At 47.5% G+C, this 18,281-nt stretch overlaps 1 protein-coding gene across 5 annotated transcripts in view; it reads left to right on the top strand.

Annotated features, from left to right (window-relative positions):
- NCKAP5 (NCK associated protein 5) overlaps positions 1-18,281 on the top strand; it is a 461,300-nt gene that overhangs the window by 414,882 nt on the left and 28,137 nt on the right. For all 5 annotated transcript variants that reach the window (XM_025197575.1, XM_025197576.1, XM_025197574.1 and 2 more), the window contains 2 exons: positions 914-1,046; positions 7,416-7,603. In XM_025197575.1, the coding sequence (XP_025053360.1) occupies positions 914-1,046; positions 7,416-7,603 (321 nt within the window). The remainder of the gene's footprint in view (positions 1-913; positions 1,047-7,415; positions 7,604-18,281) is intronic.

Below are 18,281 nucleotides of genomic sequence, written 5' to 3'. Positions count from 1 at the left end.
CCTGACCCAGTTCCTCCCCCCCAGGAAGAGCCTGGCACAACCCCATCCCCAGTCCGCAGCTAAAGCCCATCCTGCCCTAAGCAGGCAAGCACCCCCCATGCTTCCTGGGGTGTACGTAGCAGCAGGAGCCACTCCCCACAGATGAGCCGCTCGCAGCTCAGTCCCACGCCCCACCAGCTGTGTAGCGCCCACCCCAGACCCAGACCCATTCCCTCCCCGCCCCTGCTGCAGCTGCCAGAAGCCCACAGCCAGGCTGCCCTGCATCCCTACCGCTGCCCTGCATTTGTGGGGGGCTAAGCCCGTTAGCCCCCACCCTTCCGCTGCCTATGTGTGGAGTTTATTCTTTCCTCTATGGCCCTTCCAAATGCCAGGGGCAGGAAAGGGGACAGGACTTTCTGATGGCTGTTTTGGGCAGAAGTACAAAAACCAAGCGTGTTTTAGGCTGGTCATTCTAAATCATTGTCTGTAACCCCTTTGCACTGAACTATCCCATCACGCACTTTGTGAAACCCCTGCATGTTATCGACTTGCTAGCTTAGAAATTTTTTTGAGATTTTAAAATTGTACTTGATGGCTACTATTTACTATGAGCACACGTAAATAAATAATCTGCAGAAAGTTCATAGCCTTGAAGCAGTTTTACAGAGGGAAAGACAGTCACAGAATTGGCTATGTATCAGTGGGGACTTAGCAGGACAATAATACTGGTTATCTCCTATGTTGTAAGGAGTTTGATTCCTTGCTCCGTGATAAGTTGATGCAGTTAAATTAGTAAATCAGCTTTCTTTTTTCCAATTGAACTATCTGCGTGCACCAGGTGATGAGTGCAAAATGTTCTCTTTCCTATCAACATACTTGATTATTGGGATGAGCATGAGCTACCTGATTAATTGTAATGCTGTTATTTGTACAGGACAGAACGCTGCGAGTGTGCACGTACTCTGCCAGCAGCAACTCTGACACTGAGACAGAGACAGAGTATGAAACAAATGAGTTTGGAACCGAAGAGGAAAAGTTAGTAGAGTTAACACAGAACAACAAACAAGGTAATTGAAAATTTGTACATGGGAATTTATAGTTCTCATCCCCATCTCGACTGCAGCTGATTGTGTCTTCCTTTGAGCTGTATATATCTTGTTTTCACTTTTTAACTCCACATCTTTCTTCAGATCTAATTTTCCATTGTGTACTTTTTATTGTATATGAACATCATTTTTTTTTTTCTTTCTTTCTTGCACCTTTTTTTCTCATCAGGAGCCTACCTAAGTCTAAGGATGTATTCATATATCCCTATGGTGCAACTAAAAGTCTTCAGTTGCATTATTGCAGCAATAAAGAAGTGACTATAAAGAACTTTTTTTTAATTCTTTGGTATGTTAAAATAAACCAGTGATCAAGGCCATAGTTTGGAAACCTCCCTATTATAGCAGTACTGGTTATGCTGGTATAGTTAAGCCTTCTCGTTAAATATTACCACTTTCTGAGGACAGTACTCAGTTGCTGGAATTCACTGGGAATAGCAGTCTAATAAAAAGCTCAAAAGTGAATTTCTTGGGGTAATTTATTTATTTATTTATTGTAGTGGGCTGTCAGGTTTAGAGGCTGCGGTCCTCACTTAAGCACCAACAGCATTTTTACACATGTAGGCACCACAACACCAAGCGCTTTGAAAAGTGCCCAGTGCTGTGACACTTGCAGTGGTATAAGCGGAGAAATCTCATCAGCACTGAGAAAATGGCAGTGGCGTGCTTTTGAACTAAAATGCCCCACTGCCATTTTCTGTGCGCTGATGCACATTTCACCACTGTTACAACTGTAGACAGCACAGTGCAGTTCACTTCAGCTGGCGTGTGGAGCAGACTCGATTAATCGGCAGATCTCTGGTCCATCATGGGAAAAAAGTATGTGTATAAATGCCCCCAAATAGGAAAACCATCAGCATTATTAGTACAAGTTACCCCACAGCGTAGTTTAGTTTCTCTTAGGGAGAGTATTCCCTACATCGTTAAGAGTGCGATCAGGGTCCATTCAGTCCTTGGCTTCCTTGCCAGGGAGAAATGCAAGGGGGTGCATAGGTCCAGTGCAAAGTTTCTGCACCACTGAAGCCCCACTTAAGCCCTGAGAATTTAATTGAAACTTCAGTGATGCATAGGTTTTGTGTTGACCTTTTATACAGGACTGAACTTGACCCAGCTGAAACTATCACCTACAGTAGATACTGCAATGATATGTGCATTTAAAATGCCACAGGCAGCTCAATACTTGAGTTAGATACACACTTGCCATTTAGTGTCTGCCAGGAACTAAACTCAGCGTTTGGCACTTTTAAAGATAATCCATTTGGAGGTTTTTCCGCAAAGAGATAGTGGGAGAGTGGGAAGTTAAGATCACTTATATATTTAGGTCACACTCCTATAATTGTGGGTTAATCTTTGGTTATATGCCCAATGCTGCAGGTGAGTAACTGAAGCAAATAAGCATGCCTGACATTTTTCTATCACCAATATCCTTATGTGAGAACCCTGTTTTATTTTATTAAACAGATGATATCAGACAATTACCATTCTTTCTCTATCCATCACACTTTTTAAAGGATGTTATTCAGGGGTTCTGGTTTTCTCTGTTAAAAAATTCAAAATTCTCTGATGGAAATCAACTCCCAAATTCTCTGATTTAAAACCCCCTAATCTGCATTTTCCCATGATTAAAATGAAACACCACTATATAGATAGGCATCAGATGAGCACAATGTTGTAGGGATATATTTACAATTTTAAAGCAATTTGGAAGCCTGCCAGTGCCTCCGTCATTATAATTTAATTTTGGTTTTTTGTAACATGGAAAATCAGAGCTGCCCCTGCTCCCTTTGCTCATCAGGATGCGGTTCCACCTGCAGCTGTCTCTACCTCCCACCCCCTGCTTTGTGGTGCTGAGTAGCCCTGATATGCTGGTGCCCCTCACTTCCAAGCGCCCCCAGCCCTGTCAACATGACCCACGCCCCCCCTGTCACCGCCAGCCCTGCTAGCATGACCTGCAGGCAGAGTTGGCTTTAGTGGTGGTCAATGAGAGCAACCATCCAGGGAACGCACCGAGGTGGCAAGGGGGCATCACAGCTCCCCAGTGCAGAGCCCTGCCTCAGCTCAGGTAGGGGCCGAGGAGGAGGCAGGGAGCCAGAGGTGCCCCTTATTTCCAACGCTCAGCACCCTTTCTCCCACCCCCAGCTTTGCCAGAGGGGACCCCCAGCTGCCCCCAGGCCCAAGTCCCCCAGTGTGTGGGGCAGGGAGGGGTGTGGGGTAGGAGGGGTGTGTGTGGGGCATGAGGGTTGCCTGACCATAAGTGATGCCAGAGGCAATGTGTTGGGGGGGCATTGGGAGCAAGTGCCCCCCCCCAGATTTCTGTGCCCACAGCAGGCATGGTAGCACTGGGCAGGAACTGCCTGTGTAGCCCAGCAGGCAGAACCCAGCATGGGAGGGCAGAGCAGGTGGTGAGACTCTTTGCTGCTGCTGCTGCAAGCCCCAAACCAGCTGCTCTGCCGTGGTGAGGTGCCTCCTGCCCACACCCCCACTGCAGCAATAGGCAGGGGGCACCTCACCTTGGTGGCTGTGGTGGCACGGCTGGTGTGGGGCTTGCAGTGGCAGCAGCAATGAGTCTCAGTGCCTCACTTCACCCTCACATGCCCTGGAGGCAACTCCCACCCATTGCCAGTCTGGGCAGGATACAGCCCTGTGCCCTCCCATTCCTTCCCTACACATTGCCTCTGGTGCCCATTGCCTCCCTGGGAGTGCACGCAGTGGCAGAGAGCTGGTCCTTCCCCCTCCGAACAAGCCACTTGTGGCTCTGTCCTGGCCAGGGCCAGGCTCCACAACCATACGTTCCAGCCTCAAGCACCATGAACTGCCCTGGGTGGGCATCACCCCCAGCCACCAACCCTGCCCCTTTCTCTCCCTCACCATGCAGGCTTGGCATGAGCCACTGCTTCCATCTCCCCACAAAATGTGCCCTCCCCCATGTGTCACCAGCTATGCCCCCTCCCCATAAACTTACTTTCAGGCAGATGCAGGAGTTGCTTTCCACCATGCTGCCTGGGGTTGTATTGCTGACCACATGCACGTTCTGCCCCCTGCTTCTGATCCCCCTCATCCTGCTCCCTTCTGCTCCAAACAACTGCTTGCAGGCTGGAACTGTGCCAGCCTGCAAGGGAACACCCATAGTTTCCCACATTTTTCTCCTTTAAAGGAGAAAATCTGCATTTTTCCCTGATACATGGAAAACCTGGTTCCCTGGTTATTATACATGAGCATCTGCTTTAAATGGCAGCAAAGCTACTAGGCCAAAGTGCCTTAGTGGTCCACTAACTAAAATGTGGCTTCCACAGAACATGCCCACTTAGGCTTTAGGCTAGTAACAGAACCAAAATGACTGCAAAAATGATGTCTGTGATTGGAGCAAACAGAAAAAAAAACAAATTTCACTACTGTGATGATACCTTTATAGGACCAGTGTATCTGCTCTGATCACATCAAATTCAGATGCCCAGATCATATTAGTAAAAATTATTTGCATTTTGCATCCAAAGATCTCAACAGATTTTTATGGAAATTAACCAATTTGGCTTCATGGCTAGGAACAGAGTTACACATAAACCAGTTTAAGTGATCAGAAACTGGTTTAAACCTGTAACAGAACATAAGTTCAGTGCATATAAACCAGTTTCAAAATGGCCGAAATGTAGTATCAGACTTAACTGACTGAGCTCAAACCGGTTTATGGAAGTTCTGTCCCAGACCCCTTCCTGGTTTCAGTTAAACTAGAGTCCCCCAGCATCCCAGCATGCTCTGCAGCCCTGGATGGGGCTGTGCTCTCTGCTCCAGCAGAACAGGGCTGGCCTCACCCCTCTGCTCCTTAGCCAGAGCAGGGGCGGGGGCATGGCCAGATGCCAGACCCCCTAAGGTGAAGGGGACAAGGAAGAGGTTTATTCCCCCTCCCTCCCCTGTCCCACCAGCACAGACCTGCCAGGCATTTCCTCGCTCACTGCTCCACCAACAGAGGCATGACCAGAGAGAGGGTTTAATTCCCTCCTCCCTGTCCACCGGTGAAGACCCTAACCGGGGTCGGCCTGGCTGTCTCCCCTCGTTGCTCTAGTGGTCGGGGTGTAGACAGATGCTGGTCAGCATGGCCCCTGATAGGAGTTTATTCCCCTCTCCATCCCCTCTACCCCCAGGGGACCACCGCTGGGTTCTGCCAGTCCTGACCACCACTGATCATGCCCTGTGCAGGGCAAGTGGCAAAATATGCTCCTTTCCTGCCCTCTCTGCCAGATGCCAGGAGGGGGAAATAACCCCTCTCCCTGCCCCCTCACCTAAGGCGGCCATGCTTGCGCCTGTGCAAGTCTTGTGCTCCCTGGGAAACCATGATGGGGGTGCTGCCCTGTCAGGGGCCCTGCCCCCTTGCCACTCCAGCAGCAGGGGTAGAGGTGTGACCAGAGGCTGGCCAGCAGAGCTCCTTATGCAAGGGGGCATGGAAGGGGGTTATTTCCCCACTCCCTCTGGCATCTGGTGGAGGCAGCAGGGAAGGAGCTTATTCCACTGCTCGCCTCATGTAGGGAGCAATCGACAGCAATGGCGGTTGGGGCTGCAGTTCCCTGGGGGTGGAGGGGGAAATAAACTTCAGGGGCCATGCCCCTGCCCCCACCACTGCTGCAGCGAGGGGCGAGCAGCAGGAGGACCCCAGCTCAGGTCTGTGCTGGTAGGACAGGGAGGCGGGAATTAAACCCCCGCCCTGGCCAGTTCACTTTAGGCTACTGCTGGGGCAGGCCATGCCCCCCACCTCCCTCTACAGCTTCCCTGCAGCTCTAGCGCTCCCCACCTTCTGGCCTCATCCACTGCAAGCATGTGCCTGCATTTCCTGAATGTCTATTCACTTGCAAATTGGTTCAATCTAGGCGGGTTAGATTAACCTGCAAAGATTGAATCAATTTAGGCTCTGGCTTTTTGAATGTCTGTCCCCAGCCCACATCATCCACATGAAGGTGTGAGGTATCCATTTTACACATGAGCAAACTGAGGCACAGAGACTACAAACATACTATACGGTTCCATCACTTATTCTCTAAGGGGCTTACAAAAATTAATGAACCGGTCTTCACTGTACTCCTCTGAGGTAGTTTTAAGTACTGCTTAAAAAGCAGGGAACTGAAGCACCAAGAGGACAGTGGCTTGAAGCAGACAGCAGCTAGAAAAACCAACACCAGTTCAATGGGCTCTGGATCAGGCTCTCATAAACTGGCCCACTAAACCACAGAATGTGACATAACTGGAGTTTTGCCTAAATCCCTAAAGGCATTGACCATTGAGTCCAGTCTCATCTGGGCTTAATATCACTGTGAGTTTCTTTAATGTAGATGAAGCAATACCTTTTGAAAAGGCCATGGAAATAAGGTAGTTGCTCCGGGTAGAATTCAGGTTTGTGTAACAGTGTAAACTAGCACGGAGGCAAGTGCTGCATCTAGGCAGGGGTGGGCAAAATGCAGCCTGCGGGCCAGATGTGGCCCACCAGGCCATCCTATCCAGGCCATCCTATCCAGCCCACAGGGCCCCTAAAAAATTCAGAAAATTAATATTTATCTGCCCCTGTCTGCCTATCATGCAGCCCCCAATGGCTTGCCAAAAACTCAGTAAGCGGCCCTCCACACAAAATAATTGCCCACCGCTGATCTAGAGCCAACTTCTCCTTCACTCTCCCATAACATCATGCAAATTTTCTGTCTTTGTTTTTACTGTGGATTTCAGGCCTGAAAGTCTGAAACCCTGGGTTTTATTCCTTGCTCACTTTCTGTACGGTCTATGACATGTCATCCCATCCTGTTTTTGCTCTTCTTGAGCAAGATTTTACACCATCATAGTTGTAGTTTATCAATTACCAAAAGATTTAAGATTACTAAAGCTAAAGATGTGGGGGGGATGGGAAAGAAATTTCAAAAGTAAACCAACCCAAAGATGGGCACGTGCCTGTGGAATTTAGCACAGGAAAGCTATTAACAGATTGAAATAAAAATGTAAACCAAAAAAATACAATTAAAATAAAATAAAATAAAACCCTCTATCCTGAAGTCCAATTAACAATCTCATCTACAGTCACAAAAGGAAGGAAATTACTTATGGCTATCTTATACTATTATATATTCTTCAAGGGTGGCAAGTCATACTGAATGTTAAGTATTAATTCTAAATTTCTTTTATTTTCCTCTTGCTTTAAATCATACTCTTAACTTGCACAGAGTTTTTAATGCTCTTACTACAAACCACTTCCAGTTATTTTAAAACATTTGCATTACTATTAAAAATTACATCATGGTGCATTTAAGCTGTACATGAACTTTCTCTCAAATGTGCAGTGTTTTTAAATGTCTTTTGTAGTTGAGCAAGAAGAACATAGTGTAAGGAACTCCTTTATTGGGAACCCCATGTCAATCTTGGATTTGTACCAGCACAGCCTCTATGGCCATTATGGAGAAGATGGACCCGAACAATTAACACATTACAGTTTTATTGAGCAGCTGAGTGGAACTTCCAGTAAAGATGGCAAGAACAAAGACATCCCTAGTGTGAGTTATTTTGCTTTTACGATATTACCTCTTCCTTGTTCCAAGAGTATTTCTCATGTAGTTTATTTTTCTGAATGCAGCATTAGTATCTACTAAAACTCTGGAAAATGCACTTTGAAGAAAAAAAAAATGGCATGAGCTGATACAAAGATAAGACTTTACAGCAAAGAATAAGAAGCATTTTAGAAGAGGTTACTTAAGTGTGATGATCTGGTAGTTATCTCTAGCCTACAGCCAACTTCCAAAACTAATCACTAGAGATCAGCTAGGACTTTACAAACTTATGTTTAAGGTTAGCAGGATAATACAGTATTTCTCTGTGTGACTGCTTTCACTGAGCCAGCTGATGTCAGATAGCTTAGTGCATGATGCACTAGATGTAATGTGATGCAATTGAATGGCATTCTTTTTAAAATTCAAATGCAACCCTTCAATTAGCAACCATTTTCTCTTCTATATGATGGTTAAAAAAGTATTTTCTCAGTTTCTGAAGCATCATGTAGTCTGGCACTGTTTTATTAAGATTAGATCTTATTGCTAATATTCTGCAAACTCCACTTGGCTTGATCAAGAGTGCTACAAATAAATTAATACCAAGCTGTGGTCCTTCTTGAACACATGGCACTTCTGAAATAGTGGGGATTCTGCTACCTTGTTTCCATAACAGCAAATATACATGCAGTCATGCTGAATGAGGTGTACAATTCCAACTCTGAGGATTAAAGGGGGAAATATTTTATAGCAAGCAATTGTAGGTACAATGTGTTTTACTTCCCATTTCACAAAGCACTGTTTTCTATGCATTAACCCACTGAATTTCTATAAATAATAGATTTCATTACAAAAATTAAGAAAAGGTAATTATATTGAAGGTACATCCTGAACATGTGTCCAGGACCACCTAAGCATATGTGACTTCTGCTCCAGAAATGCAGCAAACAGCTTCACACACCATCCTGGGCAAGGTCTCATACATTTCTCCTCTTGGAACTTCATGCTTTATGGACCCTTGTTACATTTAAATGTGCATGCTTAATTACATATTGCAATACATATTAAAAATGCATATTACATGTTAATGCACATCCATGAAAGCTGAACTTCTGCTTAATCTGCTGTTTACCTTACCTCCGAGAAGTGCAGGCAGAGTATGTAAGGGAGTATGTAGAGGACGTGAGGTGGCAGAGAAAGGCTGTTGTCAATCAACAGGGATCTGAGTTTTCCATGTTAAAAAAAAACAACAAAAAAACCCAAAAAAACAACAAAAAAACCCAATTCTCCAATAAAAACCTCATAAAAAAAAACAAGCCACCACCCCAGTGATGGTGAGCCCCTCCCCCCATGCTGATTCAGCCCCACTCCTCACTGCTAATTGGTCAAGAGGGCTGCCATTCATGCAGCCTTGACCCTTGCTACTGATTGCTGGAGTGGGGCAGGACCATACAGTGGGTAGCCCTTTTGGCCAATCAGCAGTGGAGGGAGGAGGGGCATCTGCCATCCTGGCTGCTTTCCTGTGTCCCGGCAGGTTCTGCCCCCCCGACGGGATGCCACAGTGGCCACATGAACTGCTGGCCCCCGCTGGGGAGCCAGTGTTTTAATTTTCAGTAAGCTTCTTTTTTTCCCCCCAGTGATTCTAAAGATTCTCTGAAAAAAAACACAAATTCCCCATGTTTCCATGTTTTTTCATGGCAGATGAATTTGTAGGATCTCTAATAATCAGTGAATACGGTGCTTTCTGGATGCTTTGGCAATCAGTCACACGTGATGGAAAAACAGGTACTGTGGACTTCCTGGGCAGTCCAACAGCCTGGCTCCTTGCTGCTTCCTCCGTCTTGTGGAGTTTCCAGCATAAAGCTGGTCACTTCATGTATGGAGAAGTGAAGTCCTCTGAAATAGGTTTGGCTAACTTATTATACTGGTTACTCAGGACTGGTGAGCATGTCCCAGCCTAGCAGTTTCGCCTCCACATCACCAGTAGCCATATGAACAAGGGTATATCTAGAGAAGCAACAACCTTCAGAGAGCTTGCAGGAGAAAGGCTTTGAAAAGCCCCAGACTCATGAACGATCCATCCCCAAACAGTACAGCATAGACCGAAGCTGACATTGAAGAGAATAAGCCTCCAATCTGCTCTCAGCAGTGGGCTAGAACCTCCCACCATTACTGTATTCATTCAGTTCTAAAACCAGGACTCACACGTTATTTCCTGTGAATCACTGTTTGCGCCTGGCCCATCTTCTTCCCACTTCTCTCCTTCCTCTGCATCTGCTAAATCCCACTCTTGCTCCTTCCCTACTCTTTTTTTGTCCCCTCCTTCTTCCACTCTCAACATCGCTTCAATCCAGATTGTCCTACTGAAAACACTCAGAGCCTTCTTACAGATTAATTTGAGGTGGCTCCTAGAGCTCTTACCCCCTGGATTGTCCACTCATTAACACCTGAAATTAGTTTTAAGCATACTTTAAGCAATTGAAAGTTAAACCTGCCCTGAAGAGGCATCCATGTTATCCAGCTTATGTTCCATTAACGTGGGATGTAGAACCATCCGTGACCTGGTTAGCTTGCATGTGCTCTGCAGGCTGTTTGCACAGGGCGTGGGAAGGTCACACCCCTGGGTGTAGGAGGGAGAGTTGGCTTGGTGTCAGGACTGCCCCCTGAGCAATAGAGTTCAGGGGATGGAAAGACTGTCCACACAGACTAGGAGGGTCAGGGAGAGGATAGTGCATCCTGGGATTTCCTATACATTAGGGCTAGAAGGGACCTCAGGAGATCATAGAGCCCAGCCACATGCCACAAGGGCAGGAAGTCAGCTAGAGTCAAAGGATCCCAGCAAGATAAGCATCCATACGCTTCTTAAAAGGAGTCCAGAGTAGGTGCTTGCACCACTGGAGGATCACAACTTGGGCAGCTCATTTGTTGGAATGGCCACACCACGGGCAACTGGTGCCTCCTAACAGTGGGGGGGTGGGGGGCACCAGCAACCAATTGCCAACTGGGGGAGGGGGGGCCCCCAGCGACCATTCACTGACCAGGGAGCTGGGGGTAGAGGGAGAAAAATAATTGGTGGGGGGCTGAGTATGCATGTGTGGCAAAGTGGGGGTCCCCAACTAGCCACAGGGTTAGTTTCCCCACCTGCCTCTGGGCACACCGCCCACCTCTCTCACCTGCCATGCCTTGATGGAACATAATTGAGTGTTAGTTAGGCAGGAAGCTACCCATTTTACACCCTGATATTGAGGGGGGCTATCTACAGCTCCACTCCACCCCTACACCACAGCCCAAGCCTTGCAGATGGCATCTCAGGCAGTTGGCTCAACTGACCCCTTTGCCCATTAGCTGTGGCCCCCACTCATGGGACCTTCAGCTTCCATAAGCCCTGGCCCCATCTCAGGCCAGTTGGGACCCTGAGCTTCTTTGCTCATCACGGGCATCCCTCGCAGTGGGCCCCTGGCCCTTTTGACCCTTCTGGTCCTAGCCCCGGCATTGACCAGTCAAGTCCCTCAGTTGGGTTTATGCCTCCTGCCTGCACTTAGGGATTGGGGTCCCTATTCTCAGCTCAGGTGCTCCTGGAAGCATGCCTGGCCTTGCAGGGTCATTCCCCCAGCAGGCTCAGGCACCTCCAGAAGCTTACCTGGCCTACCCTGCTCTGATGGTACTAATGGCCCACACAAAAGTGAGAGCCAAGGTTAAGGTGTCCCTACTCACCTTTTGCTGGGGTAGTAACTGGCCTGACATTTCCTGGGGGCTCCCGCACCACTGAGAGCCCCACCAGGCCACCCACTCCCAGCAGGGTGCACTTTTACGTCATGCCCAGGACCAGGAGCCTCCAAACCATCCCCTGCAGCTCCTGCACTTACCTCCAGGTTGTTGCATGGAGCCTTACAGTCAAGCAGTGTTATTGCCTGGCCTGCCAGTAGCTAACTGCTCTGTTTATATAGGCAGCCAGGAATCTAAAATGGCTACTGCAATCAAGGATCTGCTGGCTGCTTGGCTCTGCCCTTAAAATGGCAGGCCCCAACAGTGCCCTGCCACAGCATGCATGCACACATGTGCTTCCCCCGCCCCTCCCCCCCGCATGAAAGTCTGTGGGGAAAGGGCCATAGTGGTGGAAGGAGCAAGGCTGGGGCTGGCACCGGGCAGGGATCAGGCTCAGGGCTAGGGTCTGCTGTACCCATGTGGCTGCCACTTCCCCAGTGCCAGGGGTCATTACCCGGCACTGGAATCCACCCCCCCACCCAGCCCTGCACTGGCCCTGGGTGCCTCCCTGCACTAGCCCCTGTCTGGCCTCAGCCCCGCACTGCCTGGTGGGGCCCAGAGCTGGAGCGGAGCCAGCCTTGGCTGTGCCGCTGGGTCAGAAGAGATGGAGCCCTCGGGACCCCCGCCCCATCTAAGTCATCTCCGAGAGAGCCTGGCAGCTCCCGCAGACTTGCGGTGCTGGGGAGACAAGGGAGGCACATCCCCCTCCACATCTTTGCACAGGCCAAGAACAGGCTGCAGCTGCGAGGTGAGCTGGGCTCTGCCTGCTCTGTGCCTCCGTGCCTCACTGCAGCCTTTGAAAGCGGCATGCCGCCACGTGTGTCCTGCTGCTGGGCTGGCCGGGCAGCGAGACACATGGTGCTGTGCCATGCTGCTTTCAAAGGCTGCAGCGAGGCATGGAACAGGCAGAGCCCAGCTCACCTCACAGCTGCAGCCCACCCTTGGTCTGTGCAAAGATTGCGGGGGGGGATGTGCCCCTCGACCTGGGCACGCCGGGGTTCCATGCACTGTGAATGGGGCCCCAACTGGGCTGGGCCATGGGAAAATCAGAGCCCAGCGGCTTGTCCAGGGTGGTGGCGTGTTGGAGCCAAGGGGTTGGGAGAACATGCCGCCCCTCCCTCAGATCCCCCACAGTGCACACAGCAGCGGGAGCCACTGAGCTCCAATTGCCCCAAAGCCTGGCTTGGCCCAGCCAGGGCCCCACTCTCCATTAATGGGGCCCCGGCTGGGCTGGGTCTTAGGACAATCCCCATAGTGCAACAGGAAGTGGGGCATGGTGGGGGTAAATGATTTGACTCTGCCCCTACCCTGCTCCCTTCTTCACTGTGGAGGTCTTGATCTTCCCCCCCAACCAAGAAGAAACCTTACCTACCTGCCTGCTTTGCTGGGCTGGCTACAAGCCCAGCATGCCCCTCCCCCCTGCTGTAGCAATTTGTGGCCGAGTTGCCCGGTGGCAAACCCGGAAGTGCCGCCAGCGCTTCTCTCAGGGGGCACACAGTCAATCTCAGGGGGTGCACGTGTACCCACTACACGTCGCCAGTGGGCCACACATTAATGGAACAGGAGCTGGGTGACACAGATCAGAGATATACCTGCTTAAAACTAGTTTCAGGTATTAATGTGTGGACAATCCAGGGGTTAAGGACTCTATGAGCTGCCTAAACTTAATGTGTAACAAGGTCTTAACATCAATCAATATTTGAGCAGCTCAATGAACAATGTGTAACAAGGCCCTGAGTCTGAATGATTATAGCAGAAGCTTAACAAGTTTGTTCATTAAAAAAGAACTAACCAATCATGCCAGTCATTACTCTGATCATCAGGAATTCTGATTTTTTCTGTGTAAAAAAATCCCAATTTTTTTATTTAAAAACCCAAAATCCACATTTTTCCATGATTAAAATGAAACACCACTATATATATATATATATATATAGGTATCCTTTGAACACAATGTTGTATTGTTATATTTACATTTTAAAGCAATTTGGAAGCCTACCAGTGCCTCAATCACTATAATACAATAAATTCTAAATATCTATATATTTTGGTGTTTGATTTTGGTTTTTTTTATCATGGAAAGTCAGAGCTTACCCTGCCCCCTTTGCTCACCAGAACGCAGGTCCAGCTGCAGTTGTATCCCTCACTGCTTTGTGGTGCTGAGCAGCCCTGATATGCCAGCGCCCTGCCCCTGGCCCTGCTGGTGCCCCTCAACCCTGCTAGTGCCCCACTCTCAACCTGAAGCACCCTAGCCTGGCTGGTGCCCCTCACTCCTGACCCGCAGACGCCCATACCCCCAGCCTTGCTGCTGCCCCCTGGCCCTGCTGGTGCCCCTCACTTCCAACTCATAGTCCCCCAATCTTCCACCCTGTTGGTGCCCCTCTCTCTCAACCTGCTGCACACCCCCAGGCCCCAGCCCCCCACTGTGTGGGGAAGGGTGTATGTGTGGGGGGGAGGAAGTGTATGTGTATGTGTGTGTGGATAGGCAACACCATAGGTTATGGATTGGGGAGGGTATGGGGGGGCACATGCCCCACCCCCCCAGATTTCTAGGACCACAGCAGGGCATGGGGTCCAGGGCTGCAGCCTAGCTGAACCAGCTCAATGGCTCAGGAGGCACGACCTGGCACAGGAGGAAGTGCTGCCATCATGGCTGCCAAGATGAGGTGCCCCCTGCCTGCTGGTAGCAGGCAGGGGGATACAATTCCGCATCACTGCCCATGCTGCCTTTCTGTGCTGGGTCTTGCCCACTGGGCCATGGAGGTGGCTCCTGCTCAGTTCTGGTCCAGCCAGGCTGCAGCCCCATGCCCTACGCCCCACTGTGAGCACAGAAATCTGGGGGGGCACGTGCCTCCTCAGTGCATTGCCTATGCCCCCTGGCTTCTCGTGTGTCACCTATGCCCCCATGCATTACCTGTGCCTCCCCTGCCATTGCCATGCATTGCCTTTGCCCTCGCCACATAGACTTACCTGCAGGGAGCTGTGGGAGCTGCTCTACACCACACTGCCTGGCTGCACTGGCATGCATGTGGCCCCTTGCCTCTGATTGCCCTCCTTCCCCCAGCCCCAGCAGCCCTTGCAGGCTGTAACTCTCCCAGCCTGCAAGGAGATACCTGCGGGTTCCCAGGTTTTTCTCTTTTAGAGGGGAAAGCCTATGATTTTCCCCTTTAAAGGAGAAAGTCTGTGTTTTTTTGCATCTTTCCACAAGAAATGGAAAACCCGGATCCCTGCCGATCATCTTGAGTCTTGCCTTGGTCTTTTTCTCTCTCTGTGATAGTAAACTACATTGGGCAAGGGCTACATCTTACGATGCTGAGCATATTTTGAGCACTGTTGTAACCTAAATGATGATATAGTAGAAAATAATGTAGGAGCTGCTGCATGTAGCACATTGGGTTAGATCACAAATGAAAAAGGATTTTTGTCTTATTCCAGAACCCACTTTTACATTTCAGAAAAATTACTGCACCCTGTTGTTTCAATAGAAAATGGCACCTAACTCCTACTTAGGTGGCTTAAATACCTCTGAAATTTTCCAAATAAAAATGGTATTGACCTTTTTAGGCTTTGCCTACTCTAGATTTATAAGCCATTGCCCTTGTTTTACTGAATGTACTGAAATTCAGTCACAAATTGAAGGAAAAATCCAGGTCCATGCCTACTTTATTTTCTAATTTACCAGATAGGCATACTATGTTTGAGTTAGACTGTTATATTTAAATTGATTTTAAAAGAACAAAACAGTTTATCAATATCTGGCTTCACAATTAGAAAAACATAAGGAAAAGACTGACTGTTGAACAGTATTAAGAAGGATAAATGAGGAGAAACAACTTGAGCTTCCATTTAGAGAGTCACAGCTTTAATTTCATGCAGACATGATGAATTATATATACATATGTTTTGCAACTCTGCCTTCTCAAGGCCAAGGTCTACTTGCTATTAAGAGAACAATCAAATTTGGTTGTATTATATCAAATAGACTAAAAGTTGTCTCTGGTTTCAATTCATTCTTCTGGTACAGTACTTAAACATGACAAATGTCTGTAATGTGCAAAATCAGCATTGGATTAAACTTAAACAAAACTCATTAAAATTGCGGTAAGGGCCCTTTGAACATCCACTGTTAAGATCAAACATAACAGGTACATCGCGGCACCAGCATTTCTTATGTGTTAAGTTGGGGGGCTTTTAAAATTACTTTTTGAAGACTTGAAACAGTGCTCAAAAACAGTATTGCCTCTTGGTGAACAGTGAAAGCTCAATAAAACACCAGGGATTTGCCTATTAGTATTAAACTTTTCAGAATGACAAATGAGGAGCAGTGACCATGAAAAGCAGGTTGCCCCTGAACTCCTTGTTTGAACCAGCACAGCAAATTTTTCTCAGCTGTAATTTGTCCACCATGAGAAGATCCATAGTCTGTTTAAATTAGACTTGTGTGATTCGGAACATTACTCACAAAAAAGGGGGCAATACCAGAAATGAGGAACAATGTCAAGACTTCTGAAAAAATCAGGCAAATTTTGGAAAAGCAACTTTGATGGAGAATGTGGCCTTTTAAAAAGAAGATGCAACGTGCTTTGAATTTAATTTGTGAATGGTATATGTGAAGCCTTTTTAAAAAAAAACAAAAAACCCCCCACAAGTGTCATGATGGACAGAATGAGTTTACCCTGCTTGTCGAAAGAGCAGTGTGCCGTGGCAGTGCTTTAGCTCAATTAAATTGGACTGCAAGGCACCAGTAAGACGGTAGTTATAGACTGGGTGTTCTAATGAGACGTTTTGGCAGGGAGCTTTGCTAACCTGGAGGTATTGTAGCTTGATTTCTCTCCCTTCCCCTAGCATTACCGCCAAAGTACACACGCAGAAATCTGTTTGGTCAGCAAAAGGGCGTTGCATAGCAGGGCTTCAAAATGCAAAGTCATGGGTAGAAACAAAAGCCACCTATTTCTAATAGAGGACGAACTGAACAGCCCATTTGAAAATTTAAGAAATAGATACATTTTAGCAATCCTTAATTCCATCTTTATATAAGTATAAACTTTCTGTTTTGGAAATTATTATTATCAGGTCATATAAACGTGTGCTTCATAGCAAGAGATCGCAGGAGAATGTAGGCACGTCGTTCACATTCGGAAACCCAGCGAGGCAGTGGAGGAGACTGCCTTAGGAAATTGTGAAGGTTTGAAAGAGGAGGTTAAAATAAGCATTGGTCAGGAATGATTTAGGAGTAGTAATGTCTGGAGCGTGCTGTGAAGAACAACAGTTGGAAGCCCAGGAGACCCACACACGCAGCGTTGTTTGCAGATTGTGAGAAAAACTCTGCAGGCCAGAGCAGGTGGAAATAGGTGAGGACCAGGCTCAAGAGCAGGAAAATGAATAAGAACTCCACACCTGGCTTGGTTATGAAACATAACTAAAGAACTGGGCCGGGCTTACAGAAGGCCTGGGTGATAGAAAGAGGTCTGGCTCTCCACTAAGAGCGTGTAGTGCATGGAGTTGTGCTTGCAGTCCCCAGAGAGCATGCCAAGCGGAGGGTGTTCGGTTTCCCCATGCTTCTGGGCTTTGCTGGTTGCCACATGAAGCCAGGAAGGATTTTTTTTCCACCCTCTCGTTGATACAGGTTTTTGTCTCCTTCCTCAGAAGTACAGTGTGGTGGCTGCTGCCAAGTCTGGGGCTCTCGCCCAGGGTGCGCCAGTGCTTCTTCTGTGACTTAAAAAACTCAGAGGTTTCTAGTTACAGGATCTTGCTCTTCTGCTAAAGTTCAGACCCATTGCCACAATTGAGATGAGGAAGGAATTTTACCCCACGATCAGTTCAGCGTGGACAGTGGGAGTTTTTGTGTTGGGGGTCATGGTCCTCTCCCTTGGATCTTTTAAATGCATTTTAACAAGCCACGTCCTGGCCTTGTAGTGGCAGCACACTGAGTTCTTGATGTTTTGGAGCATTGTGGTGGAGAGTTGTGGATGAGGGTTGATGGTGCAGTTTTGAGAAAAGGTTAGACAAACACTTCTGTAGGGTGTTTTTGCTAAGGATGATCCTGCCTTGAGCAGGGATTTAGACTAGCTGACCTCCCGCGGTCTCTTGCAGCCCTGCTTTTCTATGATTCTGTGATTCTCTGTGAAATATCATTTTTTATGTGAACAAATCATCAAAATATCGGATAAAAGAATAGCAAGGTAAACAGAAGGATGCATTTTAAAAAGCCATCTAAATTAACAGGCTTAATATATTTTTCTCACTGGATTTCTGCTAATTGCTGAATTTTAAAATGCGAGTACAGTTATTTCCTACGCATCAGTTCAATCTGATTTTTAATTAAACAATAGCTGATCTGATTTAATGAGTGTCTATCGAACCTGATGGAAAGTCTGTCAAAGTCAGTGGAACGACTCCCATTTGGCAAGCTTTTGATCAGGCCTATGGTAAAACAAACACTGCTTCTACTACGGGTAGATAATACCTTTAATAGTCTGCTAACTTTGTGCAGTCTGTTCTACTTGAACAGGCATCTGATTCATGACAGGTTAGTGATGGGAATTAATTGATTAGTTAAAAATTAATTAATTTAATGCTTGTACTTTTAAAAACAAAGTGCTTTAGGTAGGAGTTCAGGGAAAGGATATATTTGTCTCATCCCACCCTATTATTGACCAAATTGTTTTGTGATGTAATGCGAACTGATCGAGGACTTTTACTGCCTTCTTCCTTTCTGCGCAGAAGTAGCCCAAGCAGTTAAAGGTCATATTAGTTCATCATCACTATGACCCCAAAGTATATGAGAAATACATCCCTGTCTCTGTCTGTATTGGGCAAAGTCACATGTTTTTATGTAATTCTGACAGGTGCTTGTCCCAGAGGTGGCCACAATGCCCCCTGGTAGCCGCTTAGCCCTTGCTCCCCCCCGCCTCACTTCTCA

This window comes from Alligator sinensis, unplaced genomic scaffold (genome assembly GCF_000455745.1).
Source record: "Alligator sinensis unplaced genomic scaffold, ASM45574v1 scaffold277_1, whole genome shotgun sequence".
NCBI lineage: Eukaryota > Metazoa > Chordata > Crocodylia > Alligatoridae > Alligator > Alligator sinensis.
This window is presented reverse-complemented; position numbering and strand designations above follow the sequence as displayed.